The sequence below is a fragment of the Electrona antarctica genome (assembly GCF_951216825.1).
Source record: "Electrona antarctica genome assembly, chromosome: 4".
Classification (NCBI taxonomy): domain Eukaryota; kingdom Metazoa; phylum Chordata; class Actinopteri; order Myctophiformes; family Myctophidae; genus Electrona; species Electrona antarctica.
The window spans coordinates 36,045,081-36,058,220 of record NC_136809.1 but is presented as its reverse complement, the minus strand read 5'-3'; the positions used below and the strand labels follow the sequence as shown (position 1 = coordinate 36,058,220).

Genomic DNA, 13,140 nt, shown 5'->3' with positions numbered 1-13,140 from the left:
AATAGTCAGCAGATCATTGGTTATTTTTGCGAAGAGATTTGGAAGTCAACGATAGACCCATGACTTGGGTCTACAAAGTATATATTGGTTGAATTGGTTCAACAGAATGTGCAGCCAATTAAAATGCCTGGAAGCATAGATAACGAGTGGCGATTTATCACCTAATTAATATTGATTCCTAGGGTTTCTGGCCCGAGTACAGCTGGGAGAGGGGCATACTGTATGTTGCATACTAGTGTGTTACCCCCTCCATAACTGTGTGTGTGTGTGTGTGTGTGTGTGTGTGTGTGTGTGTGTGTGTGTGTGTGTGTGTGTGTGTGTGTGTGTGTGTGTGTGTGTGTGTGTGTGTGTGTGTGTTGTGTCCGTGCGTCCTACTCACTGCGGCCACCCCTCTCCAGTGGAGACAGTGAAGAGGGTGAGCAGAGCCCAAGCCACGTTGTCGTAGTGGAAATCGTACTTCTTCCACTCCCGCTTCTGAGCCTTAACCTCATCTCGTTCGTACACCAAGTACTCTCCCCTGAGGAAGAGACACATTACACCCGTGAACAAGGGAACAAACTAAACTTCTTCTTTTTTTTAGCAGTGATATATAGGCAAAGTGGTCGGTCGATTTTCAAAAGTCTGCAAAGCACTTTGGCAGATTTACTTTATCGACCAAAAATGATAAATAAGCGTAAGCGGTCACACAGATTTAAACAATAACAAGGACAGTGGTTCTCAAAGTGATTTGCCTCTGAATTGCAGGAGTCCTCAATAGTATGCTGCTATGTATGGATTATGCTGCCATAATCAATAGAACCCGGCTACAACGAGCGCGGGTGAGATGCGCAGGTTGTGTGTAAAATATCATTTGCAAATCATTTAGCAATTGATTGAATGGAATGCTTTGAAAATGAATTGGCGAGCATTCATTTGTTGGGCATATATTTGTATAAGCATTAAAAGCTAGAGCTTAAAAATGTTAACCTCACAACTGTCTTGACATTTCATACATAATACAATACAGTACAAGGTGAAGGCATATATGTTTTTCCTCTGAGGGGTAAGAGTCCTGGCTTAGCCAGAAGTGGGCAGATTCAGTAGCTTCTTCAAGAACAATTTGGCAAGGATGGACACATTGACTGTAGGACTACTGGGAGAGTAAACCTACAGTGAGTGCGACTACATGTTGAGCTGAACTAAGGCCCAGGGTCAAACAAAAACATGTGTGCATATGTGAACCCAAAAGCCAGAGTTTGGATAGTTTTTTGTTGCATTTGTGTGTGTGTGTGTGTGTGTGTGTGTGTGTGTGTGTGTGTGTGTGTGTGTGTGTGTGTGTGTGTGTGTGTGTGTGTGTGTGTGTGTGTGTGTGTGTTTAAGCTAACCTGCAATCACGTGCAAACTCTTTGGATTCGTCCGTGCAGAAGAAGAAGCGGCCCTTGAACAGCTGCACGGCCACCACGGCGAAGATGAACATGAAGAGCATGTAGACGATGAGAATGTTCAGCACGTTCTTCAGAGAGTTGACCACACAGTCAAACACAGCCTGCATGGGGAGAGGAGCATGGTACAGAGAGTTGACCACACAGTCAAACACAGCCTGCATGGGGAGAGGAGCATGGTACAGAGAGTTGACCACACAGTCAAACACAGCCCGCAGGGGGAGAGGAGCATGGCATAGAGTTGACCACACAGTCAAACACAGCCCGCATGGGGAGAGGAGCATGGCATAGAGTTGACCACACAGTCAAACACAGCCTGCATGGGGAGAGGAGCATGGCATAGAGTTGACCACACAGTCAAACACAGCCTGCATGGGGAGAGGAGCATGGCATAGAGTTGACCACACAGTCAAACACAGCCTGCATGGGGAGAGGAGCATGGCATAGAGTTGACCACACAGTCAAACACAGCCTGCATGGGGAGAGGAGCATGGCATAGAGAGTTGACCACACAGTCAAACACAGCCTGCATGGGGAGAGGAGCATGGCACAGTGCTTACTGAGGCCCCTGAATGTATTCTGCTCACTCAACTCGCTTCCTCTCACGTGTTTGACACAGAATCAACTCATTGATTCGAATGTAAATGTCTGTGGAATATTTTTTATTTCTACGGTTTTAACGTACATAGTCAGTTACATACATTATGTACATGTAACTGACATGCAGGAAGTTGATCATGTGCCGCACACGCACGCACGCACGCACGCACGCACGCACGCACGCACACACGCACGCACGCACGCACACATGCACACAGACACGCACACATGCACACAGACACACAAACACACACAACGGTACCTTTAGTTTGGGGAGTCGTTTGATGGTCTTCAGAGGTCGTAGCACCCTCAGCACACGCAATGACTTGATTGTGCTGAATTCTTTGCCGCCCCCTTTGGTGGCCCTGGAGTTTGATCAAAGAACAACACGTGTGAGGGTTGGAGAGGTGAGGCAGGTGATCGGGGGGGGGGGGGGTTCGGGGGGGGTGGGGGAGGGGGTCTCAAAGAGGCTCTTACCACAGCCTTTTGGAAACAGCATCTTGGAAGAGGGCTGTGGCGGGAAGGTCTACTAAAGCAAACTGCCTCACCGCTGTTACCATGTGCTTATATGTAGTGTGCTTGCTCAACATGGCAACATTCAAAACTCTTTTCAGTCTCATCTTCCTTTGAAGAAAATGACGACGAGCAACAAGAGTGTGTGCGTCAAACATGAAACCAGTGCGAGGAGGTGACCAGTTGCCTGATCGGTTGGTTTCATGGACATCAGGAAGCAGCCTTATCATCATCATCATCATCATCATCATCATCATCATCATCATCATCATCATCATACATGAGATGTTAACTCATTCCATATGGACAGGCATCTCTCCAACAGAATGCCCAGCCAAACCTCTTTCTTTCTTTTTCAGTGAAGTGCTGTTCGGGTTCATCAGATGGCGTTTATAGATGGGGCGAGGGCTTTTTTTAAGCGTTAAATGGCTCGGATTATGGCGATATAATCCTCAACATGGAAACACTAGTATGGACGGCGTCCTACACTGTGCAGGTTTCACATAGCTTCTATTCCTTTGAATCCACTTGAGATGTCTTTATTCATTAAGACCATGAGGCCCATTCTACAAATGCCTTCTAAATCAGTAGTTCTCACACGTTCAAGATTTTTCAAAAAAGTTCAAAAATAGCAGATGTACAAGCTCGCAACGTGGCACGAAGTGACACGATGTGAGCTTGTATATCTGCAATTTTAAATATATATAAATATAGCCAACGCAAAATTTAAAAAATGACACAGATGCGTTCCCAGTTTGAATTGATTAAACATGGTTTTAACTTGGAGGAGAACGGGGTGGACAATTAAGGAATCAAAGCCATGTAGAAACTCTTGAGAAATGTGATGTCGCTCACGGGACGCGACATCACGCGACAAGTACACAAAACACGTTGCACCAAGAGAACTGAAACGGGTCATGAGACGAGCGGCCGCAAAACCATGGGAACCCATTTTTGGGGGCCTGAAGACAAACGCGTCGCCGCCCCTAGTGAGCACGTACCACATGCGCTGCCTTCCTCCCTATACAAGGCCCATAACGGCATGTTCACTCCTTGATTTGTATGCCTATAAAGCAAAAATCACGGAGGAAGAATCGGGGTGCCACCGGTAGTAAATGGTGGATGTTGATCTTTAATGTAAGTGGATGGGCCATTTTAAAACACAAGGCAGCAGCAGCAGCAGCCGCGCACGGCCCTGGATGCCTGCCAAGCCTTTAGACGAGAGCACGCAGCTCGTCCATCAAGACCTGTTCTTTAACTATGAACTCAGCTCCCGTCGCCAAAGACGCTAGACAATTCAATTCATGGCAGATTGATTGAGTTGTTTGGGCCTTGGCAGCTCCGTGTGTGTGCGTGTGCGTGTGTGTGTGCGTGTGTGTGTGTGATCTGCAGAAGGAAGGGAGGGTTCGGGTGGTTGTGTGTCTCTGTGTGTGTGTGTGTGTGTGTGTGTGTGTGTGTGTGTGTGTGTGTGTGTGTGTGTGTGTGTGTGTGTGTGTGTGTGTGTGTGTGTGTGTGTGTGTGTGTGTGTGTGTATGTGCGTGCGTGTTTATGTGTCAATCGATAATCAATATACCTTCCTCCTTAGATGCTGAGTGGACTGAGGTTTCTCTATCTAGAGCAGTTTGAGAGTATTAAAGTAAAGCCCGGTAAGGCGATAGGTGTTAGGAATTAACACCGTCTTGATTCTCACACGCACACATGCACATCACATGCACGTGCGCACATACTGTAATGTACCACAATAGATGCATAATATATTGTGCACAAATGCTAGTAATGCACATTGGGTACATTTGATCAAGCATGACTGTTAGGTGTAGACCTTTGCGGGATCATGCTAATTTTGTCATACTGAATCTTTTTTGTGTTATTTCCGAGGTGAAATCGGTTCCCTGCGCGGGGCAGGTGGGCATGTCGTTAATTAAGCGACCAAGGCTAAGGCTAATAGTTTCATACAAGATGACCCAAAGTCGGACCGCTGGCTGCAGAATGCAGCGAGGACGAGGACATGAGAGCGAACGAGCAGAGGAACAAAGAAAGAAAGAGTGAGAAGCTATTCTATTCTGATCTGGCGGGTGTAGCCAGAAGGGATGGATGGATGGATGGGGGACGGGGGGGCGTCACAGGATGAGGAGAGAGGCACAACCTTACTTAGTGGTGCTCCTGTTGGGGGTTTCACCGAAGGAGGATACAGCGAGAGTTCAGTGACAGCAACACACACACAGAGAGGAAACACAGACAGCAGACGAGAAGGAAGAGAGGAAAGAGACAGACAGACAGACAGACAGACAGACAGACAGACAGACAGACAGACAGACAGGCAGGCAGGCAGGCAGGCAGGCAGGCAGGCAGGCAGGCAGACAGACAGACAGACAGGCAGGCAGGCAGGCAGGCAGGCAGGCAGGCAGGCAGGCAGGCAGGCAGGCAGACAGACAGACAGACAGACAGACAGACAGACAGACAGACAGACAGACAGACAGACAGACAGACAGACAGACAGACAGACAGACAGGCAGGCAGGCAGGCAGGCAGGCAGGCAGGCAGACAGACAGACAGACAGACAGACAGACAGACAGACAGACAGACAGACAGACAGACAGACACATTGATAGAGAGCGGAGACAGAGAGAAAGACAGGAGACAGGACAAGAGAGCGGGAGAAAGACAGAAAGAGTTTGGTAGAAAGAGGAAAAAACATCCATATGAGAGACAGACAGAGAAAAGGAGGGATATCGGGCAGCAAGATGAGCAGTGATTTTGACCAGTGGACAACAGTGATTTCCAACCCTCCCCCCGACTCTGTTACAGAGTCAGCCAGCTATATGCCTGAAAGAGAAATGTAAACCTCTGTGTGTGTGTGTGGGTGTGTGTGTGCGTGTGCGCGTGCACGTTTGTGTGTGTGTGTGTGTGTGTGTGTGTGTGTGTGTGTGTGTGTGTGTGTGTGTGTGTAATAAGACTTTCCAATGGTTAGTAGATTAGTACTTTTCAAGACGGTTTCTTGGAAAGATTGAAAATCGCATATTGTTATTGACATGTTACATTGGCAAAAAGCCAACCACATTTTGGACCTAGTAGTGGGTTTTTGATAGAAATACATACAAGACTCATACTGTACATACATTTCCATACCTTACAAAAAAAGCTGCATACTGATTCACACAGAATGAACAGTGTCCTGCTATAATAATGTGCTGACATCCTGTCAGTCATTATGAATGACTTTGTGGCGTGGCGGTGTCGCTCACCGAGCACAGCTGATCTCCTGAGCTCGTAGACCTGTTATTCTGGCCGAGCCGTGCACACCTCCGCCGTACAACGGGGTATACATGAAGCATTAGCCTCCGCAGCTAAGTCTTTTACTCTTACTTTTGGTACTTCGATGCCAATACTTTTGTACTTTTACTCAAGTAAATTTTTATTACCAGACTGTTTCTAGAATGCAGTATTGACACATTTAAAAAAAGGGGGGAAAAAAACGAGTACCTTTTCCACTTTTTCCTGTCAGCTGTGCTCTGCACTGGATTGTGCTGACGTCCCGCCAAGCACACTTAGTCACCGGGCAGGTAGTAGATCACTAACTGCACTCTGATGCAATTCTCCTCTTCCCGAAGCACACTCAGTGCTGAGTATTCCTATTCTACTTCATTGTTCCACCTTTTGCATTGAGCACCTGCTAAGAAACTCTCTCTCTCTCTCTCTCTCTCTCTCTCTCTCTCTCTCTCTCTCTCTCTCTCTCTCGTCAATTTTCGGAGCCTGGCTGCACACTTCCCCCCCCAGAGATAGATAAGCTGTCTCCTTCCATTGCCAAGAAGCGCTACCTTCACGGTTGGAAGAGAAGACTCGATTGGTGCATCCATTTACAGCGATCCTTATCTTATCGCTCAATAATGATCAATTAGGCAAATTCCTACACCAAACATCACCCTCATTATAGATCTACAATCATCTTAGCTGGATTTTTATCAGAGCTGTTTCACATGGCCGGGAGGCACGTCTTCACAAACAGTTCAACCATTGGCGTGCAGAGGCTGAAAACTAAAACATGTGAACACGGATTTGCGTGGATTCACGCACACACATTACACACGGCGTCTAAAATGCTGGCCTACATACAGCATCACCGGAGCATGCACTTGTTCTCAGTGGCTGTGACCCGTGACCATTCCGTGTCCAGAATGAATGGGTGCCAAAAGTGCATGTTTTGTTGAAGCTATAATAAGCTGCACTACAGACTGGCTGTGGTGACGCTGGTGACGCTCTATGCTTCATTAGGTCAGCTGTAAATACTTACCAATAACAACTAAAGTGCTTCACAAGAACATAGTCTTTTTCTTTTTACTTGGATAGATAACTACCTATTTTTTAGGTTTTTGATTTTTTTCTTTTTTTTGTGCATAAATCAGTGCTATTGAACACCCTTTACATCTGTGTGTTGTTTCGAAAATATTGAACCAATGAAAAGTAGTAAAACAAAACCTCTTAACTCCATTGGACCCTCAAACTGTCTGCTAAAACAGCTAACTCCACCACCTCCCCCCTCTCATGGGAGTAATTGACAATATAATATTTATTATTATAAAGTCACAACACCAACTTGAGGCAGTAGTTGTTTTCAAAATATAAGTTTTCTTCATTTCCTGAAAAATTCATATTTTTAACTTCCTGAAATTAAGTGGAGTTAAGTGGTTTCTTCCCGACAGCAGAAATATTCAACTACAACCCAACTGTCATCATGACATACAGACAGATGGCAACAAAACCTGTTGTTGACGGCTTTTTCTGCCAGTTTTCCTTTGTGTTTTTGACCCCACCGGGACAACCCGGGACAAAGGACAAAGGACAAAGGAGGGCGCAACAGTTTCCTCTGGACGTTTGGATGCCTATACAACCCAAGATTCAACCAAAGTTACATTTCGCTTTAAACAAAAAGTACACAGCAACTCTATGTTGTCACATCCATCCCAAAACCATTAAAAACTGGTAGAATGATGTAATTTACCCTTTCATTATTTTTAAGGGAGTAAATTAGCTAATTTGCCACTTTGGCAGGGATAAAATCTTGGGTCCCGGTGGAGAGAGTTTTGCTCAAGGTAGCCAAAAGCCAATATGTCAGGAAGAATGATTGTTATTTAACATCTATTCTAGGGAGATGTGCTTTACCAAAGATAAGTGTCACTTTGGGCTCATTAGGCTGTGTGCTGTGTGCACATTCATACTCTTGTATGTACAATTTCCTCAGATCTTTGTCTATTTCACATTCCATTGCTGTCAGGGAACTGTCAGTTTTCTCTGGGAACTATTAAATATTTGTTTTTGATGATAACTCTTTTCGTAAAAAACCTAGTAATAGATGGCCTAATGCTTTATATAATGCATTTACTGGGTGCACCCATCCATTGAAGAATTGAGAGATTGGGAAGATGTTAATTTGTGTTGATTTGATTAAAGTCATTCTATGTAACATTTTCAATTAAACTGGTATATTTTCCACAATAACCATTCCACTCAAATGTATTGAACACACATTCTATCCGTGAGTGTCTGCCCCTGCCACCCATGACGTACAGTAGGCAGTGGAAATGTACTACCAGACAATGTAGCCTACGATTTATGTATTTTACAGTCATAAATACAGTTTCTGACAACTTGTTCTGCCTGAAGAAGGTGAGTAGACTGAAAGCTTGCAAAATAAATACTTTGATTGTGCACAGATCTGACCGTGCAGAGCTTCACTTTATATTTTTCATTATCCCTTTGTGACTCCATCCCCTCACTTAAGTTTTTTCAGCAGATGAGCGGTGGTTCTTTTTACATTTTTGTCTGACAACTAAAATATCCTTGACGTGACGACAAAAAACGACTAAAATCAACGCTACACGGTATGACTTTAACAAGTGGTGGAATTGTCTGTGTCTGAGCTGTAAATATTGTCCAATTCAAAAGACAAACATTGCTTTGGAGCATGTACAATGTACATGTACAATGTACATGTACAATGTACATGCAACATGAGAGGCTAATAGTTTAGAAAGTAACAATGAGGTAACGAGTTTTGCCATCAGCAGTTTTTCATTCACTTGATACTTTGGTGGATGATTGTATTCCCTTCAGTCTCTGCTGCCCCTGGTGGTGGGCTGCTGATTGTATTCCCTTCAGTCTCTGCTGCCCCTGGTGGGCAGCTGATTGTATTCCCTTCAGTCTCTGCTGCCCCTGGTGGTGGGCTGCTGATTGTATTCCCTTCAGTCTCTGCTGCCCCTGGTGGGCTGCTTCAGTCTCTGCTGCCCCTGGTGGGCTGCTTCAGTCTCTGCTGCCCCTGGTGGGCTGCTTCAGTCTCTGCTGCCCCTGGTGGTGGGCTGCTTATAAAAACTATTCTGTTCCGTGAAGGAGAAATACACTTGTACGTCATACATCAATGGGAGACCGACCCGTGCACATTTCTACTTTCCATTAGCAGAGTTTGGGGATGGCCATTAAGAGATTACATACCGTGTGTATATATATATATATATATATATATATATATATATGATATATATATCACGCTTAGTGTGCTCTCTTTTGTCTGATTTTGGCAAATATCTGACTGAAAATAGCAGAGCAGCCGGTCACATAAACAGTGTTCCATCAATCAACACGGACTCAATGCATTCAACCACTTGAACCCCTCGAGTCCATTTCACTAATGTGGTTAAGGCAATTAAGAACAACGCTATTCTGAGTGAAGCCACCTGTCTATAGCGCTATACGTGTTCTGTGTTCATGCACCTGACACACACACACACACACACACACACACACACACACACACACACACACACACACACACACACACACACACACACACACACACACACACACACACACACACACGTGCACATGCACATGCACCTGTTGCAGCGGAGGATGCATACAGACAACCTCTCCCTCTCTTCTCTTCCTTTCTCATTCACTCTCGGATGCATTTTTTCCAGTAAAGGCCTATAGAAGGTAGACGCACGCACGCACGCACGCACGCACGCACGCACGCACGCACGCACGCACGCACGCACGCACGCCTCAGAAGAAGAAGAAATCACTCCACGCTAAGCGCCGTGCCCCAACATTCATCCTCCCGGTCCCACAAGGCCGTGCAGAGGAAGAGTAAAAGTTAAATACCTGCGCCTCCAGAAAAGGTTAATGTATGTGTGTGTGTGTGTGTGTGTGTGTGTGTGTGTGTGTGTGTGTGTGTGTGTGTGTGTGTGTGTGTGTGTGTGTGTGCAACTGGTAGAGAGACATACAGAGAGACGGAGAGAGAGAGAAGGGGGTGTGAGGGAAGAGGCAGGCCAGCGCTGATCTCCCGTGGTGGACAGATGGACGGACGGACGGACAGGCGGCCTGGGCAGACGGCCTGGGCACTTAAAGGGTTAAAGGTGTCTCAGGCGCCCTCACCCCCACGGACGGACCGCGGGCGAGACCAGGAGGAGAAAAGATGGTGGGGGGGGGGGGGGCTCTTATGCAAGATGGATGGATGAGGAAGAGGGGGAACTGGGGGAGGTGGGTGGCTTTAAGTACAAGGGAACCGTACAGGAGAGCTGAGGAAGAGAGAGCAAGGTAAGGAGGAACCGTACAGGAGAGCTGAGGAAGAGAGAGCAAGGTAAGGAGGAACCGTACAGGAGAGCTGAGGAAGAGAGAGCAAGGTAAGGAGGGGGATGGGAGGGCAGGAACCATGTCCGAGGGGCGGCTGTGTATAGCGGTTTGGGGAGAGAGAGAGGGTGACATGTTCACCGAAATTACGGAGAAGGCAGATCAAGGAGAGAAAGGAATGGGAGAAAAAAAGAGTAGGAAACGTCAGAGGAGAGAGGAATGAAGAGGAGAAGATGAGAACGCTATGAAGGTGACAGAATAGAGAAAGAGAGAGAGAGAGAGAGAGAGAGAGAGAGACGTACTGTAAAACATAGCAGCGGAGAAGACAGAAAGACAGACAGAGAGGCAGAAGGAGAAACATTAGAGACGGGGAGACGGGGAGGACAGAGGGAGGCAGGGAGACGGGGGAGGACAGAGGGAGGCAGGGAGACGGGGGAGGACAGAGGGAGGCAGGGGGAGACGGGGGAGGACAGAGGGAGGCAGGGAGACGGGGGAGGACAGAGGGAGGCAGGGAGACGGGGGAGGACAGAGGGAGGCAGGGGGAGACGGGGGAGGACAGAGGGAGGCAGGGAGACGGGTGAGGACAGAGGGAGGCAGGGAGACGGGGGAGGACAGAGGGAGGCAGGGAGACGGGGGAGGACAGAGGGAGGCAGGGAGACGGGGGAGGACAGAGGGAGGCAGGGGGAGACGGGGGAGGACAGAGGGAGGCAGGGAGACGGGGAGGACAGAGGGAGGCAGGGAGACGGGGGAGGACAGAGGGAGGCAGGGGGAGACGGGGGAGGACAGAGGGAGGCAGGGAGACGGGGGAGGACAGAGGGAGGCAGGGAGACGGGTGAGGACAGAGGGAGGCAGGGGGAGACGGGGGAGGACAGAGGGAGGCAGGGAGACGGGTGAGGACAGAGGGAGGCAGGGAGACGGGGGAGGACAGAGGGAGGCAGGGAGACGGGGGAGGACAGAGGGAGGCAGGGAGACGGGGGAGGACAGAGGGAGGCAGGGAGACGGGGGAGGACAGAGGGAGGCAGGGAGACGGGGGAGGACAGAGGGAGGCAGGGGGAGACGGGGAGGACAGAGGGAGGCAGGGAGACGGGGGAGGACAGAGGGAGGCAGGGAGACGGGGGAGGACAGAGGGAGGCAGGGAGACGGGGGAGGACAGAGGGAGGCAGGGGGAGACGGGGGAGGACAGAGGGAGGCAGGGAGACGGGGAGGACAGAGGGAGGCAGGGAGACGGGGGAGGACAGAGGGAGGCAGGGAGACGGGGGAGGACAGAGGGAGGCAGGGGGAGACGGGGGAGGACAGAGGGAGGCAGGGAGACGGGGGAGGACAGAGGGAGGCAGGGAGACGGGGGAGGACAGAGGGAGGCAGGGGGAGACGGGGGAGGACAGAGGGAGGCAGGGAGACGGGGAGGACAGAGGGAGGCAGGGAGACGGGGGAGGACAGAGGGAGGCAGGGAGACGGGGGAGGACAGAGGGAGGCAGTGAGACGGGGGAGGACAGAGGGAGGCAGGGAGACGGGGGAGGACAGAGGGAGGCAGGGAGACGGAGAGAAAGGTCCTAATTGACACGGAGGACACACCGTGTGCCACTACCGAGAGAACTGTAGAAATATTGCCATATCACAATAGTACAATATCTAAAATCACAGACAATATCCAATCTAATGTCATGATGTGGATATAATATTGATACGACTGATGTCCCGATCACGTTTATTTATTTTTATTTTTTGCTCCTGATCCAATTCCGATCATTTGGAAATGACGTGATCGGCCCCGATTTACGGATCGGGACAACCCTACCGGCAGCATGGCAGTAATTGTGGAGCAGTAATTATTCCTTAAGCTTATTTTATTTTTTGGAAGAAAACATGACACTATATCAATACTAATTTGGGGGGCTACTTGACATGAAAATCATGCTGTAGAAGACGTATAGGAGACATGTAGGAGAAGAAAAGTTCAGAAGGAGAAGAACAAGAAGTAGATGTACAGTATAGTATAGGTGGGTAGAAGGTCTTTCTGCATGTGAGATGTACATGGGATGGTCTGTGACGGGGTGGTGGGTGGAGGTGGTGGTGCAGAGGAGCATGGAGGTGGTGGTGGGGGAGGGGGACTTACGTGAAGGCGAAGGCCACCAGAGCACCGCTAACCACTATAAAGTCCAGGATGTTCCACAGGTCACGGAAGTAGGCGCCCTGGTGCAGAAAGAGCCCCAGCACCACCATCTGCAGAGGCAGAGGACACGGTCAACGCACACGCACGCACGTACGCACGCACGCACGCACGTACGCACGTACGCACGCACGCACGCACGTACGCACGTACGCACGCACGCACGCACGCACGCACGCACGCACGCACGCACGCACGCACGCACGCACGCACGCACACACGCACGCACGCACGCACGCACGCACGCACGCACGCACACACGAATGAACACACGCACGAACACACGCACGAATGAATGCACAAATGAACGCACAAATGAACACACACACGAATTAATGCACAAATGAACGCACGCATGCAGAATTACAGATGTTCCATTCCAACTCTTCCAAAGTTTTCAGAAAATGCATTTTTCCCCCACTTTTGTTTTTCACTGATTAGCCTTGCTAAATCTACTGTCTTACCAAGAAAAGTGTTGCGCGGGTCAGGGTTTTAAATGACCCGCGGGTCCCGCATGTATTAACAGTTTGATTAATGCGGGATTAATTAATCGTGATCCCCATCTGACTGCCTAGTTTTTCACTAACCTTTGAAGAACCCCCCGGTCGCCAGTATCGCTCTCGCAAATAAAGGTCGGCCCGCGCAACACTAACACTAACACTAACACGCACGCACGCACGCACGCACGCACGCACGCACGCACGCACGCACGCACGCACGCACGCACGCACGCACGCACGCACGCACGCACGCACGCGCACAGACAAACACCCACACACACACACACACACACACACACACACACACACACACACA

At 48.9% G+C, this 13,140-nt stretch overlaps 1 protein-coding gene across 1 annotated transcript in view; it reads right to left on the bottom strand.

The window, feature by feature from the left end:
- The window catches only part of cacna1ab (calcium channel, voltage-dependent, P/Q type, alpha 1A subunit, b), a gene marked incomplete at its 3' end in the record, with an annotated part of 234,655 nt that overhangs the window by 52,969 nt on the left and 168,546 nt on the right, over positions 1–13,140 (bottom strand). The window contains exons 25-28 of the mRNA XM_079498401.1: positions 12,271–12,377; positions 2,284–2,386; positions 1,365–1,525; positions 380–517 (exon numbers count right to left, since the gene is read on the bottom strand). Coding sequence (XP_079354527.1) covers positions 380–517; positions 1,365–1,525; positions 2,284–2,386; positions 12,271–12,377 — 509 coding nt within the window. The remainder of the gene's footprint in view (positions 1–379; positions 518–1,364; positions 1,526–2,283; positions 2,387–12,270; positions 12,378–13,140) is intronic.